This window comes from Mustelus asterias, chromosome 15, assembly GCF_964213995.1.
Source record: "Mustelus asterias chromosome 15, sMusAst1.hap1.1, whole genome shotgun sequence".
Classification (NCBI taxonomy): Eukaryota; Metazoa; Chordata; class Chondrichthyes; order Carcharhiniformes; family Triakidae; genus Mustelus; species Mustelus asterias.
The window spans coordinates 88684507-88706763 of NC_135815.1; the positions used below are offsets into that span (position 1 = coordinate 88684507).

General features: G+C 47.5%; 1 protein-coding gene across 1 annotated transcript in view; it reads left to right on the forward strand.

Annotated features, from left to right (window-relative positions):
• slc24a3 (solute carrier family 24 member 3) overlaps nt 1-22257 on the forward strand; it is a 365303-nt gene that overhangs the window by 293559 nt on the left and 49487 nt on the right. Inside the window, exon 7 of the mRNA XM_078230308.1 lies at nt 20790-20864. Within this exon, the coding sequence (XP_078086434.1) occupies nt 20790-20864 (75 nt within the window). The remainder of the gene's footprint in view (nt 1-20789; nt 20865-22257) is intronic.

The following is a 22257-nucleotide window of genomic DNA, read 5'->3' on the forward strand; positions in this document are numbered from 1 at the left end:
TCTAAAAGGCCTAAGAGACCATAGATTGGAAACTAAAGTCCCTTTCCTGGGGCGGCACAGTGGTTAGCACTGCTGCTTCGCTGCGCCGGGAACCCAGGTTCAATTCCAGCCTTGGGTGACTGTGGAGTTTGCAGGTTCTCTCTGTGTCTGCGTGGATTTCCTCCGGGTGCTCCAGTTTCCTCCCACACTCGAAGGATGTGCGGGTTAGGTTGACTGGCCGTGCTAAATTGACCTTTAGTGTCGGGGGGATTAGCAGGGTTATGGGGATGGGGTGGGATTGTTGACGGTGCAGGCTTAATGGGCCAAATGGCCTCCTTCTGCATTGTAGGGATTCTGTGATCCTAAGAGGAGAAAGGTGGCAAGAAAGTCAGTCAGCTGCCAAATTGTGCAGGCCTAAAGATTTCAGGATCGAATGCCCCAGTCTGTGTCAGATTACCTTGGTTGGCAATCAGAGCAGTAAAATTGGCATCCTGTACCCGGGCTGGGAGTAGGGAAATCGGCCACTGTTCCCACTTCTGATTGATGCCCGCTGCTTCCCTGTTGGCTTGTGGATGTTGGGTACAGTTAGGTTCTGGTACCTACCATGGTCAATCAGCACACCAACTCTACCCAGCCTCATGCGCAAAGCATGATTGAGTGACCAATGCCAATAACCTTTGATTTGATTTGATTTGATTTATTATTTTCACATGTATTGGGATACATTGAAATATTGTTTCTTGCGCGCTATACGGACAAAACATACCGTTCATAGAGAAGGAAACGAGAGAGTGCAGAATGTAGTGTTACAGTCATAGCTAGGGTGGAGAGAAAGATCAACTTAATGCGAGGTAGGTCCATTCAAAAGTTTGACGGCAGCAGGGAAGAAGCTGTTCTTGAGTCGGTTGGTGCGTGACCTCAGACTTTTGTACCTTTTTCCCGATGGAAGAAGGTGGAAGAGAGAATGTCCGGGATGCGTGGGGTCCTTGATTATGCTGGCTGCTTTTCCCACGGCAGCGGGATGTGTAGACAGAGTCAATGGATGGGAGGCAGGTTTGTGTGATGGATTGGGCTACTCTCACAAGCTTTTGTAGTTTCTTACAGCCTTGGACAGAGCAGGAGCCATACCAAGCTGTGATACAACCAGAAAGAATGCTTTCTATGGTGCATCTGTAAAAGTTGGTGAGAGTCATAGCTGATATGCCTATAAGCAACAGTATCAGAAATATATATTACTGCAGCATACAACATTGCATCAGTATTGACGGGGATGCAAGTGGGAGCAATGTCTCAGTTTTTTTACTATTTTATTTTGTGCGTTTATAGAATGTAAACATTGCTGGCAAGATCAGTGTATGTTGTCCATCCTTGATTGCCCTTGAGAAAGTGCTGGTGAGCCACTTATTTGAACCATGGCTACTGTACATCTGGGGAAGGTACATCCACAGGGCTGTTAGGAATTCCAGAATTTGAACTCAGTGCTTTGAAAATTTGAAAATTGATCATTTTGTCTGTTGCAAGGGCGGCACGGTAGCTCAGTGGTTAGCACTGCTGCTTCACAGCTCCAGGGACCTGGGTTCGATTCCCAGCTTGGGTCACTTCTGTGTGGAGTTTGCACATTCCCCTTGTGTCTGCATGGGTTTCCTCCGGGTGCTCCAGTTTCCTCCCACAGTCCAAAGATGTGCAGGTTAGGTTGATTGGCCAGGTTAAAAATTGCTCCTTAGAGTCCTGAGATGCGTAGGTTAGAGGGATTAGCGGGTAAAATATGTGGGGGTAGGGCCTGGGTGGGATTGTGGTCAGTGCAGACTCGATGGGCCGAATGGCCTCCTTCTGCACTGTAGGGTTTCTATGATGATTTCTATGAAGGGCAATTTTTGGAGTCACTAATTGATGGATACGCAGAATGCTGCTGAAGGATGGTTAAGATCTATATATCTGCCAGGATCTAAAGTTTTAAATCCTCTGCTCTTTAAACCCAAAAAAAGGCTGCTGCTATACATAAGTATTAAAAAAAAACTGTTTTGATTGGCAGGCCATCTGGTACAGGTTTGAAAAAAAACTGTTTTCTCTGGCAGGCCATCTGGTACAGGTTAGAAAAAAAAGCTGGTTGTACAGTTTCAATGGGGCACTTTGTTGAGATTTCCAAAGAGTCGTTATTGTGTCATTATGAGGTTAGGCTGAAACTTAAAAGTTACAATTATCTCAACAGGGTGCTCTGAGTTCATTGTTTGGTTGACAGTTTAGAAAAGCAATTTAGGATTTTGCCGTCTTTGATATGGAATCTGATTAAAAGTTTATTTTTTATAAGAGATTAAACATTTGAGATTTAAAAGCTTTAAATGGGTTTTATGAATTGTAATTTTTCACCATCAAGTGTGTTTGAGAGCTGGATTAGATGATGGATTTTTTTTGTTTCATCTCGAAGTGGCTCTTAAGGTCTGCCCATGGTGGGTACTGAGTGAGTGGGAGTGGCATGGGTGTTGAAGGGGCAATGGGTTAGCATGAAGGGCTGTGGGAGGAAACTGGAGCACCTGGAGGAAACCCACACCGACACGGGGAGAACGTGCAGACTCCGCACGAACCGTGGCCCGAGCCGGGGGATCGAATCTACATCCCTAGTGCTGTGAGGCAGCAGTGCCAACCACGGTGCCACTGTGCCACCCCTTTACCAAGACTGATCCAGCAAGTCAGGACTTCCTGGGTGGGAATTTCCGGTCGCGTTCGCCCCAAGAAAATCACACCCGAGGTCAACAAGCCTTTGCACGGTCTGACCCCCGCCCCCCCCGCTCCCCTTTCCCAGCCTGCTACGATTCCCAAACGGGCAGGATGGGAAAATCCCGCGACCTGACTCAAGCTACGTGCCTCGGTAATCAGAATATGGCCCTCCATCTCCATTGAAGCACAATTTAGGGAAGTGAATTCTGACGAAGCGAATTCTTTCTGCAGAGAAAATGATAATGAGCAGAAAGTTGGGGGAAATTTAATCCGACTTTCGGTGCCAATATTTTGCCTTTCTTGTGTCCAAACAGAGATTCCAGGAGACATCCCGAGCGCCTCAGTGAGTTGACGAGGCAGCCTCTCACATTAGTGGAACAGATGGATTTGTTTATAACACTCTGACTGGTTTATTATAGTCATAATGCTGTCTGGGTGTTGAATGTTCCTTGAAAATCTTTGAACAATTTCAGAACCCATGGCTGGTCGTTCCAAGTTTTCCCGCAGTCACTTCCATTCCAGGTGAGGTTAGATGTTTCCCATCCCTATCTCTGTCACCTTCCCCAGCCCCGCAATCTTCCTAGCTTCCTAAGCTTCCTAGTACGGCACGGTGGCACAGTGTTTAGAACACTAGATGGTTGATGGTCATGGTGAGATGATACCCATGACCCTGGCAATCCCGTTAACTCCCTGTCTCTGCTGAATGCACCCCGAGATTAATCATTTCTCTACAGGAACGATCCCCTTTGTCAAACCTTTCTACTTCCCCTGAAGATTCGACCATTTTATTGTCTCTGCTCTTCGTACTGACATCAAGAATATTTCTCACTCTTTACATCTGTCACCTTTTTGCACAGTATGGCGTGAAATACCCCAGAAAATTACATTCGATGCCTATTCGATATCAGGGTGGCACGGTGGCACAGTGGTTAACACTGTTGCCCCACAGCGCCAGGGACCTGTGTTCGATTCCCGGCTTGGGTCACTGTCTGTCCGGAGTCTGCACGTTCTCCACGTGTCTTCATGAGTTTCCTCCAGATGCTCCGGTTTCCTCCCACAGTCCGAAAGACGTGCTGGTTAAAGCTTCAAGTTTGTTTATTAGTCACAGGTAGGCTTACATTAACACTGCAATGAAGTTACTGTGAAAATCCCTTAGTCGCCACACTCCGGTGCCTGTTGGGTACACTGAGGGGGAATTTAGCACCCTTGGAGTGTGGGAGGAAACCGGAGCACCCGGAGGAAATTCACGCAGACACAGGGAGAATGTGCAAACTCCACACGGACAGTGACCCAAAATGGGAATTGAACCCAGGTCCTTGCTGCTGTGAGGCAGCAGTGCTAACCGTGCTGCCATTAGGTGCATTGGCCATGCTAAATTCTCCCTCAGTGTAAACCGAACAGGTGCCGGAGTGTGGCGACTAGTGGATTTTCACAGTAACTTCATTGCAGTGTTAATGTAAGCCTACTTGTGACACTAATAAATAAACTGTTAGCTGCACTGGTTTCCTGTTGCCCAGGAAGATGATATGGAAAACCTCTGCTTTACCTTCCAGTTCCTGCACAGCGCTAGATTCATCAGAGTGGATGCGGAGAAGGTGTGTCCTCTTGTCAGAGAATCTGAAACCAGTTTAAAAATAAGGGGTCGCCCATTTAGGAGGGCGATGAGGAGGATTCTTTTCTCTTAGAGGGTTGTGAATCTCTGGAACTCTTCCTCAAAAGACGGTGGAAGCAGAGTCTCTGAACACCCAGAGAACATAAGAACATAAGAAATAGGAGCAGGAGTAGGCCATCTAGCCCCTTGAGCCTGCCCCGCCATTCAATAAAATCCCCATAACCCTTAATTCCCTTATTGATCAGAAATCTATCTACCTGTGATTTAAACATATTCAACGTGGTAGCCTCCACTGCTTCAATGGGCAGAGAATTCCAGAGATTCACTACCCTCTGAGAGAAGAAATTCCTCCTCAACTCTGTCCTAAACTGACTCCCCCTTATTTTGAGGCTGTGTCCTCTAGTTCTTGTTTCCTTTCTAAGTGGAAAGAATCTCTCTACCCTGTCTAGCCCCTTCATTATCTTATATGTCTCTATAAGATCTCCCCTCAGCCTTCTAAACTCCAACGAGTACAGACCCAATCTATTCAATCTCTCCTCATAAGCTAACCCTCTCATCTCCAGTATCAACCTTGTGAACCTTCTCTGTTCTCCCTCCAAGGCCAATACATCCTTCCGCAAATAAGGGGACCAAAATTGCACACAGTATTCCAGTTGCGGCCTCACCAGTACCTTGTACGATTGCAGCAAGACCTCCCTGCTTTTATACTCCATCCCCTTCGCGATAAAGGCCAACATTCCATTTGCCTTCTTGATCACCTGCTGCACCTGCAAACTGAGTTTTTGCGATTCATGCACAAGGACCCCCAGGTCCCTCTGCACAGTAGCATGTTGTAATTTTTCACGATTTAAATAATAGTCCATTTTACTATTATTCCTTCCAAAGTGGATAACCTCACACTTGTCAACGTTATACTCCATCTGCCAGATCCTCGCCCACTCACTTAGCCGATCCAAATCTCTCTGCAGACTTTCCGCATCCTCCACGCAATTCGCTTTCCCACTCGTCTTTGTATCATCCGCAAACTTTGTTACCCTTCACTCGGTCCCCTCCTCCAGATCGTCTCTGTATATGGTAAATAGTTGAGGCCCCAGCACCGATCCCTGCGGCACGCCACTAGTCACCAACTGCCAACCAGAAAAGCACCCATTTATTCCAACTCTCTGCTTCCTGTTGGATAGCCAATCCCCAATCCACGCTAACACTTTACCCCCAACTCCGTGTACCCTAATCTTCTGCAGAGGGTGGTGACGGTCTGGAATGCGCTGCCTGGGAGGATGGTAGAGGCGGGTTGCCTCACACCTATTGAAAAAAGTACCTGGATAGGCCCCTGGCACTTCGAGGCTATGGGCCAAGTGCTGGTAGATGGGATTAGGTGGGAGCTGAGGTGTTTCTAATCTGTCGGTGCAGACTCGATGGGCCGAAAGGCCTCTTCTGCACTGTATGACTATGAGCATGAAGGCCACGCTAGACAAATTATTGATTAACAAGGGGGTAACAAGTTATCGGGGACGGGCGGGAATGTGGGATTGAAGTTGCAATCAGATCTTATTGAATGACGGAGCAGGCCCAAGAGGCTGAGTGACCTCCCCTGCTCCTAATTTGCATGTACTAACCGTATGTATGTACATTATATCCAAGGAACCGTCAAATATTTCCAATTGACATCCCTGCTTTCCCATTGATTCCATCCGCATTTCCCAATTCCTTTGCCGCTGCCAATGATCTTTCAATCGCTTTGCCTCGTTACTTCTCCCATTACCCTTACACCTCACTTAAAGCTCTTTCACTTTGCTTTGCCCATGCTGCCCCACACAATCCCCCTGCCCCTACCCACCCCATGCCTCCCCAGTCCCACGGCTCCCCCACCCGCCCCCCAACCACACGCCTCCCCACCCTGCTGTTCCCCCTTCACTTGTGACACAATCTGGGATTTTTTGCTTCGGTTTAACCCTCACCTTATGTTTGTGATTGTCACTTTACCTCAACGGTAAACTGCAAGGTGAAGACCCTCAGTCAATGCTAACATTTGAACTCGGTGGGATGCGATGCCGGGACTAAATCCCACTCTGGGCATTTGGACTTTCACTGCAGGCCCGACATTCGAAGGATGACATTTCTTTAATTCTGAACTGCTCCCAGCAGCCATGCCTTAAACCTTCACACATTAACTGTGGCTCGTAAATTAAACTGGTATTTGAGGTTCTAAAGAGACTAATTTTATGTGGCATTTTACAGTTTATTTAGAGTTCTGCTGTACATGGCATAGCTTGAAGCACCTGGTGCCAAAGGGTGAGATAGTGGTTCTGTATGCTGGCCTAGCATGCATGGCCACCCAGTGATCCAGACTCAATTCTCGCAATCTGCTGAGTTCCTGATTTGTTCATAGAATCCCTACAGTACAGAAAAGGCCATTCGGCCCATTGAGTCTGCACTAACTCTCTGACAGAGTACCTTACCCAAGCCCTCTCCCCCTCCCTATCCCGTAACCCCACACATTTCCCATAGCTAATCCTAACCGACACATCTTTGGACACTAAAGGGCAATTTAGCATGGTCAATCCACCTAACCTAACCTACACATCTTTGGACACTAAGGGCCAATTTAGCATAGCCAATCCACCTAACCTGCACATCTTTGGAGTGTGGGAGGAAACCGGAGCACCCAGAGGAAACCCACGCAGACATGGGGAGAACATGCAAATTGCACAGTGACAGTGACCCGAGGCTGGAATTGAACCCGGGTCCCTGGTGCTGTGAGGCATGTTGATCGTCCAGAAGGAATTCTTCAGTTGTAGGCAATAAAATAAAGCAAGACTTACTCCAACTTATAAATCAAAGAAAAGGTTTAATAAAAAAACGTCATTACTCCAACACTTGAGGCCTCACCCTGGGCCATTCCAAGTTCCCCACAATTCCCAACAGATTCTTATTTATACTGAGTCAGCTGGTCAGCTGACCACCACATCATTTTGTCATTGGTTACATAGTTTACTGGGTCAGCTGACCCTTACAGCTTGTTACCATTGGTCACACTACAACAGGTCCAATGTTACAGGTTTGGAAACTGTTTGACAAGTTAAGTCAGGATTTATATTAGCTCCCAGTCCATGTTAACCTCTCCTGTTTATTGCTGATTGCAGGAAGCACTGGATGGGTGCAGCCTCACCAATATGCCTTGACCGCTAATTCTGGGGAGAATCACCCCTACTGTAGAAATGTAATATTTGTATATGAAAATATGTAATGCATATATTTGTGCTCAGGGACATGTCCTCTGCAGGCAAAAGGAACATGTCCAGGCATTGCGCCTTTGTTAATTAAACAAAAGCATGGAGAGAGGTAGTTCCCTGGTGCATTCTCTGTGGTAATGCCTCAACCAATCAGAATCAACTTGCCAACCAATCAGCACTCTTTTCTCACGCAGTATAAATTGTTGCTCCCTTTGAAATTTGGCATTCTTGTGTCTGTCCTGATGAGTGCAGGGTGAAAAGTCCTTTTTCGTCACCAAACTCAATGTAATATTAAGGCAAAATACTGCGGATGCTGGAATCTGAAACAAAAACAGAAAATGCTGGAGAAACTCAACAGGTCGATGGGCTGATTGGTCAAGGCATTACCATGGAGAATGCACCAGGGAACTACCTTCCTCCATGCTTTTGTTTAGTCAACAAAGGCACAGTGGTTAGCACTGTTGCCTCACAGCGCCAGGGACCAGGGTTCAATCCCCGGTTTGGGTCACTGCCCTTGTGGAGTTTGCACGTTCTCCCTGTGTTTGCGTGGGTTTCCTCCGGGTGCTCCGGTTTCCTCATTCTGGAAGACTTGCTGGTTAGGTGCATTGACCCGAACGGGCGCCGGAGTGTGGTGACTAGGGGAATTTCACCGTAACTTCATTGCAGTGTTAATGTAAGCCTTACTTGTGACTAATAAATAAACTTTACTTTACCTTAAGGTCTGACAGTATCTGTGGAGAGAGAATAGAGCCAACGTTTCAAGTCTGGATGATCCTTCGTTAGAGCCCTCAGCTTGACGAAAGGTCATCCAGACTCGAAACGTTGGCTCTATTCTCTCCCCACAGATGCTGTCAGACCTGCTGAGATTTTCCAGCATTTTCTCTCAATGTAATATTTCCATTTCCAATACCTTCTACACTATAGTCTTTGAGAGCGAGTGTCCGTGGCTATTAAACTACGAACATACTCCACTGCAACAGGTAGGCACAGAATGAGAATCACCGATAAACAGCCCAAACGCACTTGACATAAAGCCAGTAAAGAGAGAGGGACAGGGGAAAGTTCTATTTAATTAGACTGGGCCAGCCATGGTGATGAATGAACTGGATCACAACGCTACCTGGTTACATTCTGTCGACACAAATTTATCTTTCAGGGACCTTGTCTATGAGGTAAATAATTGTCTTTTTCCTTTTCATCACCTTGAACTATGAAAGAGATTGCAAGTGAAATAAAGCAGCACAAGGAACCCAGATTTATAAAAAGCTTCAAGTTCCATCACTCTCAAATCGACTGATTCTGACACTATCTTGGAATTGAAGTCGGGAGAATGTAACATTCCTTCCCCGTATCCTCTCCGTCCCCAGCTCGCTACAATCTAACACCAACCTGAAGCTGGTCCTGGAAGGAAGCAATATCGGGTTATTCCTCGATTAATCTCTACTCCCTCAGTTAATAGAAATAATTTTGACTTTGCAATGAGAGCTGAAGGATTGCCGTGTGCTCTGGTTCACGGAGACGCGGCTCACTCCTGCTTCACCGGACTGTGCCCTACACCCAGAGGGCTTCTCAATCCACCAAATAGACCTTACAGCAGCCTCAGGCAAGGCTAAGGGAGGTGGGGTCTGCCTCCTAATCAACACCTCGTGGTGTCTGGACGTAGCTACACTGGTGAGTTTCTGCTCCCCGGACCTAGAATACCTGGCGCTAAAATGCTGCCTCTACTACCTTCCGCGGGAGTTCACCTCCGTTATCCTGACAGCAGTTTACATCCCACCCCAGGCGGACGTGAAGATCGCGCTGGACGAAATATACACCACCACAAAGAGCCTTGAGTCGAAACATCCCGTGGCCTTGTTCATCGTGGCCGGGGACTTCAATCAGGCCAAGAGCGTCCTACCAAGTTACCACCAACATGTCTCCTGTTCCACCAGAGGCCCAAACATCCGAGACCACTGCGACACAAATATCAAACCATGAGGGCGGTACAGTAGCACAGTGGTCAGCACTGCTGTCTCACAGTGCCAGGGGTTCCGGGTCTGATTCCCGACTTGGGTCACTGTCTGTGCGGAGTCTGCACATTCTCCCCATGTCTGCGTGGGTTTCCTCCGGGTGCTCCAGTTTCCAGATGAGTGTCTGGAATGAGCTGCCAGAGGTGGGTATAATTTTGTCTTTTAAAAAGCATTTAGACAGTTACATGGTAAGATGGGTACAGAGGATATGGGCCAAATGCGGGCAACTGGGACTAGCTTAGGGGTTTTGAATAAAAAGGGCAGCATGGACAAGTTGGGCCAAAGGGCCTTTCTCCATGCTGTAAACCTCTATGACTCTATGAATGTGCCATGTTAGACAACGCCACCACTGTATCCCTCACTTCTCCAGAGGAATGTGATGAGAATTATAGAATCCCTACAGTGCAGAAGGAGGCCACTCAGCCCATTGAGCCTGTACTGGCAACAATCCCACCCAGCCCTTATCCTTGTAACCCCACATATTTACCCTGCTAACCTCCCCTAACACTAAAGGGCAATTTAGCATGACCAATGCACCCAACCTGCACATCCAAAGGGTTTACTCAAGGCGTCCAGTCGGGGTGATGTCCACTCCTTTCCCCTCCTTCCTAGCAACTGTTTACCCCCTCCACTGAAGGTGGCAACTTCCATTAAAGTGCAGGTGCCCTGATACCTCACTCAAGTGACTGCTCCCCAGATGCCCACCTGCCTTTGCTTCCTAACAGGCACCATTGCCTGCGCTGTCTCTCCTTTCAAAGCAGAAAGGATAAAGAATGAAGCAATAGCTCTGTGGAGCATTGTTCCATTTGCGTAGCTGGCATGTGCAAAGCAAGGTGACAATGGGACTGTTCGATGTGACAGAAATCTCGGAGAATGTGGCATCTTCTGAACTGCGCTTCCAACGTGTTAATGAAGCATAAATAAGATGGGAACGGAGGCATGTGTGATGTTTTTAGGTGTGAAGGGGTGAGTGCTATTGATCGCTAGTCATCCCTGTAAGAACTCCTCAGAGGCCGGTGTACCTTCACCTTTATTCATGGGAGGGCGGTGGTATTACTGCTAGACTATTAATCCAGAAACTCAGCTAATGTTCTAGGAATACGGGTTCAAATCCCACCACAACAGTTGGTGGAACTTGAATTCAGTAAAAAGATCTGGGATTAAGAACCTATTGATGACCATGAAACCATTGTCGATTGTGGGAAAAACCCATCTGGTTCACTAAGGTCCCTTCAGGGAAGGAAATCTGTCGTCCTTTCCTGGTCTGGCCTACATGTGACACCAGAGCCACAGCAGTGTGGTTGACTCTCAACTGCCCTCCACGGGCAACGAGGGATGGGTAATAAATGCTGGCCCAGCCAGCAATGCCCATATCCCACAAATGAATCATAGAATCCCTACAGTGCAGAAGGAGGCCATTTGGCCCATCGAGTCTGCACCGACAACAATCCCACCCAGGCCCTATCCCCGTAACTCTATATATTTACCCCACTAATCCCTCTAACCTATGCATCCTGGGACACTAAGGGGCAATTTAGCATGCCCAATCAACCTAACCTGCACATCTTTAGAGCAAACCGGAGCACCCGGAGGAAACCCACACAGACACGGGGAGAACATGCAAACTCCACACAGACAGTGACCCAAGCCTGGAATCGAACACAGGTCCCTGGAGCTGTGAGGCAGCAGTGCTAACCACTATGCCACCGTGCCACCCTGAATAAAAAAGAACTCCTAGAGTGCTGCAGATACGAAGTCAGAATCCGGTGTGCCAGTGGACCTGACACTCCCATATTTTATAGAATCCCGACAGTACAGAAGGAGGCCATTCAGCCCATCGAATCTGTACCGACCACAATCCCATCCAGGCCCTAGTCCCGTAACCCTCATTTACCCTGCTAATCCCCCTGACACTAGGGTCAATTTAGTACGGCCAATCCACCTAACCCGCACATCTTTGGAGTGTGGGAGGAAATCGGAGCATTCGGAGGAAACCCACGCAGACACGAGGAGAATGTGCAAACTCCACACACAGACAGTGACCCGAAGCTGGAATCGAACCCGGGTCCCTGGCGCTGTGGGGCAGCAATGCTAACCACTGTGCCACTGTGCCGCCCAAAAATATTTATATATTTTATTACATGTTTATATGCAGGTGAGGCTCCCTGATTGGGCAGGCAGTTATGACCTCAATCAGGGAGCTCGTACTCCAAGAGACCAACCTCATGGGCCTCATTGAAGACATTACAATCGCTACCTGTGTTTCTAATTTCAATCTCAGCTGAGGCACCCTGTGGCTTCTGGCAGACTGAAACAATGTAGAAATTACAATTTACAATGCAGGTTATAATGAAGCGCTGTTTCCAACTGTGTACTGTGCAACTATCCTGCGGGGAACATCCAATATTATTAATTCACTCTCAACAGTAAAGGATTTTACAATGGCAGGGATGGCAAGCCAAGTGTAAAGAATGTTTCCCTCCAAATGTCATGAGACGTTCCAATTGCATCTTCAAGAAGAGAATTAGCATATTTAACGTAAGACTTTTTTTGACATAGACTCGCAAACATATGTCCGCACTCAATTTAGAAATCAGAGCAGACACGTTGTTGCCTTTAATAATGATCTTACTCGCTCCGACATTAGAATTGCAGTGGGGAATGAGTCATATTTCCTGGTGAGGATAATACTGTGTAATCTCGTGAGTCTTCTTAAAGGGAATTGAGAGTGGGGGAAAGTTTGCGGGGAAAGTTTTTCAAGCAGCGAGTGGTGGGTGCCTGGAACGCGCTGCCAGAGGAGGTGATGGAAGCAGGCACATTAGCAACATTTAAGAGGCATCTGGATGGGTACATGAATGGGGCGAGGATAGAGAGATAGGAACCGAGTAAAGGCAAAGGTTTTGTTTTAGTTTAGTTAGAGCATGATTAAGACTATTTCCTCGGGTGGATGGAGCTATTACAAGGGAGCATAACTATAGGGTTCGTGGTGGGAGATACAGGAAGGATATCAGAGGTAGGTTCTTTACGCAGAGAGTGGTTGGGGTGTGGAATGGACTGCCTGCAGTGATAGTGGAGTCAGACACTTTAGGAACATTTAAGCGGTTATTGGATAGGCACATGGAGCACACCAGGATGATAGGGATAGCTTGATCTTGGTTTCAGATAAAGCTCGGCACAACATCGTGGGCCGAAGGGCCTGTTCTGTGCTGTACTGTTCTATGTTCTATGATCGCATGGCCTTGGAGGGCCAAAGGACCTGTTCCTGTGCTGTACTTTTCCACTTATCCCTCTCTCCACTCGCACTGTCTGTACTTGCAAAGACTTGAGTACCTGTAAAGACTCGCATTCCAACCATTCTTCACATTCCAATCTGTAATTATCTAGCAATTGTGTCTTTGTCTATATATGCCGTGTTTGCAAACCTACCTCTCCACTCATCTGATGAAGGAGCAGTGCTCCGAAAGCTCGTGTTACCAAATAAACCTGTTGGACTTTTAACCTGGTGTTGTGAGACTTCTTACTGTCCCTACCCCAGTCCAACGCCAGCATCTCCTCATCGTACTTTACTTTGTTCTTTTTTTGTTTTTTGGAATTGTATCACCGAACAAAAAACAAAGAGTTTTTTGCACGTTCCTATAACCGTCTGGCGCCACTATGTTGGTAGCTCATTCAGGTAAATCACATTGTGCTGTCCGTGTGGCCATTAAGATCCAGGCTGTACAAGTGACAAAGTATATGGAGGACTTAAAGAGAATGAGTCTTCAACCCATCTTACAAGGTCAATCTCAGGTACAAGATGATGCTTATTGCCTGATGGCCAATTCTGATCTCTCTATCTCTCTCTCTCTTGTGTCCCCGTTTCTGAGGCAGAACATGTGACCGAGAATTTAAGAGTTAATTTAATGGAGGTTTCCAAGATGGTGAGAAGATCTTTTGATTTGATTGAGACTAGCCTTCAATTCCAGATTTTATTACTTGAATTTAAATTCCACCAGTTGCCATTGGGGGATATGAACCCTGTCCCCAGAGCATTACTCTGGGCCTCTGAATTCCTAGCCTAGCCTTCTCTTCTTCTTGGGCAGTTCCTCCGAATCGAAGAATATTTGCTTCCTGGTGCAGATGTAAGCCTGTCTTTCTTTACCATATCCGCATTAGTTTGTTACTTTGCGACAGTCCCATTCACCCATGGTGGTACAGTGGTTAGCACTGCTGCCCCACAGCTCCAGGGACCTGGGTTCGATTCTCGGCTTGGGTCAATGCCTGCGTGGAGTTTGCACGTTCTCCCCGTGTCTGCGTGGGTTTCGTCCAAGTGCTCCGGTTTCCTCCCACGGTCAAAAGATGTGCAGGTTAGGTGTGCTGGCCATGCTAAATTGCTCCTTAGTGTCCCGGGATTATGGAATCTCTATAGTGCAGAACGAGGCCATTTGGCCTATCGAGTCTGCACTGACCACAAATCCACCCAGGCCCTATTCCCGTAATCCCACGTATTTACCCTGCTAATCCCCCCAACACTAGGGATGAGTAGGTGAGAGGGAATAGTGAGGTAAATACGTGGAGTTATAGGGATAGGGTTTGGGTGGGATTGTTGGCGGTGCAGACTCGATGGGGCGAATGGTCTCCTTCTGCACAGTAGGGATTCTATGAAGCCAGTCTCTCACATATTTTCAACCCTTTAACTGGATCTGCTTCCTCCTGCTTCTCGAACCGTTATGTGCTGCCTGCTCTAATGACATTCCATTGCTCCCTATATCCCTTAGCATCACGGAAGGATGACCTGGCTATTTTAAGGTCACGCAAACCTGGCCGACTTGATGAAGGGAAATTCCCAAAGCATTTTGTTCAGAACGATGATCCAGGAGTGGAAGCATTGACCCCGTTTATCAGACAGGAAAGGGCTGGGGGTTCCTGCTTTGGGAACAGCCTGCTGAAAATAGAATTTGGCGAGAGGGCGGGAATTGTGATGTGTCCCGCCGGGGACAGAGAGAGAAGCAGCCTCTTCCGGAATAGCTTTTCTATCGATTTTCAGCTGTCTTTGAAGCTTTTAGGGAGAATGTACGAGGTAGTGTTGAAACGAGAGAAGCTGATCTCCCCACGGGGGATATCACAGGAGCAGAGTTCAACCATTTCCTAGAAATGTTATTCCATTTTGCCGGCGCTCTCACACTGTTCATAACCTTGACGTTCAGCGATCCACATTCATCCAGATGTCCTCTTCAAAAAATCGAATTGGAGCATCGCACAGCAGACAAGGAGGCCATTCGGCCCATTGTAGGTGTGCTTGAATCAGCCTACCAAATGATCCCACTTCCCCTGCTCTCTCCCCTCAGCCCTGCTGTCAAGTATTCTCTTTCAATACATATCTGCTTCTTCATTTTTATTTGTAGTGGATAAGATTGCTAAAACTTTTATTTATTTATTAGTCACAAGTAGGCTTACATTAACACTGCAATGAAGTTACAGTGAAAATCCCCTAGTCGCCACACTCTGCGCCTGTTCGGGTGCACTGAGGGAGAATTTAGAATTGTCAATGCACCCTAACCAGCACGTCTTTTGGACTGTGGGAGGAAACCAGAGCACCCGGAGGAAACCCACACAGACACGGGGAGAACGTGCAGACTCCACACAGACAGTGACCTAAGCTGGGAATTGAACCCAGGTCCCTGGCGCTGTGAGGCAGCAGTGCTAACCACTGTGCCACCATGCCGCCACTATATTTTGTGAATAATTATGAAATGCAAACTTATCAAGGGATATTGTATCACAGATTTTACTTTTCTTCTCATTTAGTCTCATTATAAACGTGTTGCGTTCAGGTGTTACACGGGAGGGGGAAGGGGGCGAATTTTGCGTCCACATTCGCCGAATGCAAATGGCTGACATGGGTGCAAAATTCCCCGAGAGCTGGAAAGCCAGAGTGTCACCGGCAAGCTCTCATTTTCCGATTTTCTCCGCCAGCGACGGAACAAGGCTTCCGCCCAGGAAGGTCGGAACCTCTTTTCGATATATTTAAGTATCATTACAGGGCTGCAGCATTACATCAATGATTACACTTCAAGAGTACTTCATCGACTGGGAATCGCTGGGGCCTCCTCGAGGTCATGAGAGGTGATGTCAAAATGCGAAGGACTGGTTTTCATTGTACCAGCAGCAGTGAAAAGCAGGTGAACGGTGGGTTCACAAAAGGCATGGGGGCCCCGTAAATGCGACAGGACCATTTTTATCTTCATTGAACCTTGAGAGAACCTTCTGGAAGCTGCTGCTCTCCTTCAGAGAGTAAAACTGAGAGTAGATCGCAGCAGCAAACTGCGGGAGTGACCTGGTTGCTGTCTTTAAGTTGTGGTTCTGAGGTGTAAAACACGGTGGCAGAGGGCAACTGAGGAATGGTTCTTCCAATAGCAGTGTGCGCGAGTCAGGCTTCCACTAATGCGGGATTTTCCTTTGCCTCCCAATATTAAAGTGAACGTTGTTGCCGTGGTTACAGGGAGACGATTGTGCATCAGCACTCCAGATTAGAAGTCAATTTGAAATGGGAAGATCCTTCCTCTGGTCTTTTCCCTCAGAACTGGACTCTTCCTGAACCATGGCAGACTTCATTTCTCTTCACAGTGTCGCCATGACGATAGATGTGGGGGCGGGGGGTAGATAGGGGCGGGGGGGGGGAGGTGGTGGGACGCTCTCTTGCGTATGTGTTGCTTCCAGGTCCTCAAGGGCCTTGTGTTCAAAGGGAGTGTGGCTGACGGGAGCACCAGCATCGGAAAGGGAGCTGAGAGCCATCCCACTACCTGTTCTGCGAAATCGCTCCCCCAACACCCCCTCCACATCGCCTCATTCCCCCACTCCTGCCATCACTTACCCCTGATCTGGGTCCAGTGACGATGATAGGCCTCAGGTAGGCCTCATGATACCGGCAGCCAGCACTGTCCCGATGGCGCTGTCGTTCAGTGGAGCTGCCAGCCTCTGATCGACTGCCATCTCTCAGTGTCTGGGGCCTCAGGTCGACGATGACTTTTCCTGGGGTGTGCTGGCCAATGTTTATTCCTCCATCAGCATCACCAAAGCAGACTCTCCGCTCAGAATGACATTGCTGTTTGTGGGAGATTGCTGTGTACGAATTGGCTGCCGCATCTCCTGCATGACAAGATTGACTACACGCCAAGAAGTATTGCATGGGCGGTAGGAAAAGATTCAATAGTGTTATAATGTGGAGGTTGATCCCCCCTCTGAGAACTAACACCTGATCACTCAAAGAGGAGTCCCTCACCTCATAATCTGTAAAAGGTGAGTGTGAAGTGGTACAATCTGTGCTTCGGCAACTTTCAGTGGTTAAATCAAAATGACTCCCTGAGACTCTGTTGTGGCAGCAATAATCTCTCCCTCAATGTCAACAAAACGAAGGAGATTGTCATCGACTTAAGGAAGCGTAAAGGAGAACATGCCCCTGTCTACATCAACGGGGACGAAGTAGAAAGGGTAGAGAGCTTCAAGTTTTTAGGTGTCCAGATCACCAACAACCTGTCCTGGTCCCCCCATGCCGACACTATAGTTAAGAAAGCCCCACCAACGCCTCTACTTCCTCAGAAGACAAAGGAAATTTGACATGTCAGCTACGACTCTCACGAACTTTTACAGTTGCACCATAGAAATCATTATTTCTGGTTGTGTCACAGCTTGGTATGGCGCCTGCTCTGCCCAAGACCGCGAGGAACTACAAAAGGTCGTGAAGCCCAATCTATCACGCAAACCAGCCTCCCATCCATTGACTCTGTCTACACTTCCCGTTGCCTCAGCAAAGCGGCCAGCATAATTAAGGACCCCATGCAGCCTGGACATTCTCTCTTCCACCTTCTTCCGTCGGGAGAAAGATACGAAAGTCTGAGGTCACGTACCAATCGACTCAAGAACAGCTTCTTCCCTGCTGCTGTCAGACTTTTGAATGGACCTACCTCGCATTAAGTTGACCTTTCTCTGCACCCTAGCTATGACTGCAACACGACATTCTGCACTCTCTCCTTTCCTTCTCTATGAACGGTATGCTTTGTCTGTATAGCGCGCAAGAAACAATACTTTTCACTATATACTAATACATGTGACAATAATAAATCAAATCAAAAAAATCAACAAATAACAATTTATTTATCTAATTAACAGTGAACAGGTTAACTAAACAATTAACAAACCAAATAAAACATGATTCTAATGGAATGTTGTTTAGATAAATACAATTCCCACTCATTAACAAAACGATAGAATTTTAGTCACTCTCTAAATTACAACCAGGTTTTATCTTCTGGAATATCCTGGGCCTTTTCTGTTGATTTTTCTTTCTTCTTTGGTATCTTCGCTATCGAGACGGTGCTTTCCCTCAAGACATAAATGAAGCTAAGAGCTGAACTAAGAGCCGTTACTCTGATGGCTGCTGTTTGCTTTTGTCCCACTGCCCCTTCCTTTTATAGCTGTGATTGCAGATCACTATCCCCCACAATCAGATTGGTCCTCAGTTGCCAAAACCATCAGATTTATATTTAATAGGTTCTTAGTTTCTAAGTGCCTAATCCAAATTCATTGGCTGAATTCAAAAAAATTCAAAAGCCTGAAAGCCTATTGAAAGCCCATTGAAAGCATGTTGCCTTGGTAACACTGCTGCTTGGCCTTTTGATACAAATGTTTCATTTTTAATGTTTCATTTTGGGCACTCTGTATGTACTTGCATTTTTTAAACTCTCAAACGCAGAAGTAGCACCACCTTTTAAAGGGACCTTGCAATTCTTTCTCCCTCATATTTTACAACTTTCACAACACCAACCTACAATTACTCTAACCAACATCACAACAATGCAAATTGCTCTCTTGTCGTTCAGTTGCTGGAGACCAATGGCTTTGGTCCCAAAGGTCCTCAACAGAGACGCTGCAAAACCCAGGGCAGGATTTTCCAGTCCTTCCCGCTTGCCGGATCTTCTGTTTCCACCAATGGTGGGTCCCCTCCGCAGCGGGGATGGTCGAATCCCGCAAAATACCGCCGACATTGGCGGGACCGGAAGATCCCAACGGCAGCCAGTGGGGAGCAGCCTCCGCCTGGGGAAAACACACCGCAGGAGGTCTGGAAAATTCCGAATCCCCGTCCGTCCGTCTCTTCAACGAGAGCAGAAAGCACCATCCCCATTCTGTGCCGGGAATGGGAAAGGCATCCCTATGCATCTACCCCACACACTGCCAAAGTAAACCACGCCAATACTCCAGCCCGCATTTACGCTTGTGAGTGCAGAGAGTGGACCTGTTTACAAGAATGATCCCTGGAATGAGGAGCCTGTCGTATGAGGAATGGTTGAGGACTCCGGGTCTGTACTCGTTGGAGTTTAGAAAGATGAGGGGGGATCTTATTGAAACTTACAGGATTCTGCAAGGCCTGGATGGAGTGGACACAGAGAGGATGTTACCACTAGTAGGAAAAACCAGAACCAGAGGGCACAACCTCAGGCTAAAGGGACGATCCTTTAAAACAGAGATGAGGAGTAATTTCTTCAGATAGAGAGTGGTGTATCTGTGGAACTCTTTGCCGCAGAAGGCTGTGGAGGCCAGGTCATTGAGTGTCTTTAAGACTGAGATCGATAGGTTCTTGATTGATAAGGGGGTCGGGAGTTATGGGGAAAAGGCAGGAGAATGGGGATGAGAAAAATATCAGCCATGATTGAATGGCGGAGCAGACTCGATGGGCCGAGTGGCCTAATTCTCCTCCTATGTCTTATGGTCTTATCAGGAGGAGGTCGCTATTAGTCGATGAGAAGCTCCAGGAATCAATGGGAATTCTGAAGAGCGGTATTGAAGACAGTTTGAGCAACTTAAAGCCAGGATTGCAATCAATCAATCAGCCTTCATCTTCCCCTGTCCTTCGTCAATAAACTGTGGGAGGCAAATGTTTAAAATAAGCTGTTGAGATGCCGCTTGTTTAGTGTTTGTCTCTCAAACAAACTGTGAATCTCACCCTCCCTCACAGGTGTGGGATGGAGCTTGCCCGGCTGTTGTCTGCATGTGGAAGTTTATTTTTTTTGAGATTGGCCGCTCCTTTCAGTAAGAAGAACATCCCCCCGGTCGAAGTGCATGATTTGGCATCCCTCCAAACACTCATGGGACAACAGGGAGTTAGAAACTGCACAGGGTGTGGAGATAAGTCTGAGATTTACAGCTACAATAATCTACAAGGTACCAAAAGACACACCCAGTCACATAGTCAGGGCAGCCCCACCCCACTACCCCATAGCCTTGAATGTTATGACGTGTCCACCTACTTTTTAAAGGATGTGAGGCAACTCACCTTTACCGTCCTGTCAGACAGCACATTCCAGACCGTCACCCCCCTCTGGACAAGAAAGCTTTTCCTCACATCCCCCCCTTCCAGCCCTGGGGGTGGTTAATCTGTCCCCTCCCCAATAAGATTCAGTCTAGGGGCCTATAACTGATATTTAGCCCTTGGAGTTACTGTGTATGAATCATAGAATCATTACAATGCAGAAGGATGCCATTTGGCCCATGAAGTCTTCACCCAAAGGGTAGTGAGCCTGTGGAATTCATTACCACAGGAAGTAGTTGATGCCAAAACATTGAATGTATTCAAGAAGCGGCTGGATATAGCACTTGGGGTGAATGGGATCAAAGGTTATGGGGAGAAAGCAGGATTAGGCCACTGAGTTGGACAATCAGCCACGATCGTGATGAATGGCAGAGCAGGCTCGAAGGGCCGAATGGCCTCCTCCTGCTCCTATCTTCTTCTATGTTTCTATGTAAATCTGCACTGACCACAATCCCATCCAGGCCCTATCCCCATAACCCCATGTATTTACCCTGTTAGTCCCCCTGACACTAAGGGGCAATTTAGCATGGCCAATCCACCTAACCCGCACATCTTTGGACTGTGGGAGGAAACCGGAGCACCCGGAGGAAACCCACGCAGACATGGGGAGAATGTGCTTCATATTTCCCAACAAATATGGGGAATATGTTGGAGCGTTGACCTGTATAATACTTCCTTTAGGCGTAATTCATGTCTGTAACAGGAGATGTGTTTAGATTTTCTCCCTTTTGAGAAGGAGAATGGCCTCCAACCCGACCAGAAGCCGTTCTATTAGATTCGGGAGTGTGGTGCACAGAAATCTAAGCTGCGTTGTCCCTCTTCATGGTACTCTTCCTTTGGGCTTGTTTGAATCGTATGTAATGTGTCCTCTCTCTCTCTCTGTCTGCTTACAGGTCGTGCCATTGACGTGGTGGTCATTGATCAGAGATTCCACTTACTACACGCTGTCAGTGATGGCTCTTATCCTGGTAAGAATCTTCTTGATTTCTCAGGGGAATCATCTGGAAAAGCTTGGGAAGGGCGCCGAGAGCCGATGCTTGGGGAAGGGTTTTGCAGCCCTTCCCACCAACAGGAACATCTGGGCCTGCCGGAGTCGACGGACTTCTGAACATTTTCCAAGTCCACCTCTGCCGCAACGGGTCCGTAAAGTTCCACCCTTGGAGATGGAGTAGGCGAGGGGGGGAATGTGGCATTTCACCCATATCCAAAATAAATAGACAGGTTGGCGTGTGTCTTCCTTTGCGTGTCCCATCGCAATGGCTGCAGCCATTTTCTAACGGTCAAAAAAGCCTTACTCGGGGGATTTAAAAATCAGAACATTGGAGGGTTCAATCTCCAGTGACTCCTTCATCAGAATTCACTAAAGTGGCACAGTGGCACCATGGTTGGCACTGCTGCCTCACAGGGCCAGGGACCCGGGTTCAATTCCAGCCTTGGGTGACTGGCTGGGTATAGTTTGCACGTTCTCCCCGTGTCTGCATGGGTTTCCTCCCACAGTCTCAAGGTGTGCTGGTTAGGAAGATTGGCCATGCTAAATTCTCCCTCAATGTCCCAAGATGTGCTGGTTAGGTGGATTGGCCATGCTAAATTCTCCCTCAATGTCCCAAGATGTGCTGGTTAGGTAGATTGGCCATGCTAAATTCTCCCTCAATGTCCCAAGATGTACGAGTTAGGTGGGTGGCTCGATGGTTCTTCATCAGAATTCCCGTGAAGAGAGGCCAGAGCAGGGAAAATCAGAGAGAGAAAATAATGAGAAGGAAGACCAGTGATAGGATGGAGGGTAGGAGAGACTGCATGATCAAAAGGATGATGGTGCAGGGTAAGTGAGGCGGTAAGGATGTAATAAGGACATAGAAGGTGTGTGGAGAGGAGTTGTCAATGGCAATAGAGGAATCATTTCCAGTCCGTGCTAAATGGAAGCAGTGATGGGCGACTGTCTTTGAAGATAAGCAGCTGGAGCAGGATTAGGCCACTAGGCCTCGGGCCTGCTCCACCAGACAATAGATCATGGCTGGTCTGAGAGTAGCCTTAACTCCACTTTCCTGCCTGTCCCCCACTAACCTTTGGCTCCTTTGTCACCAATCTAACTCAGCCTTGAACACATTCAAAGACTAAGCCTCCATTCCTCATCTTGGGAAGAGAATGCTAAACACTAACGATTCTCTGAGAGAAGAAATTCCTCTTCATCTCCAACTTGAATGAAAGACTCAATATTTTCAAAATGTGCCCCCTAGATCCAGATTCCCCCACGAGGAAATACATCCACTCAGCATCTGCCCTCACCTCTCCTTCAGTATCCACTCTGTCCGACCCCCTCAGCATCTGCCCTCACCTCTCCTTCAGTATCCACTCTGTCCGACC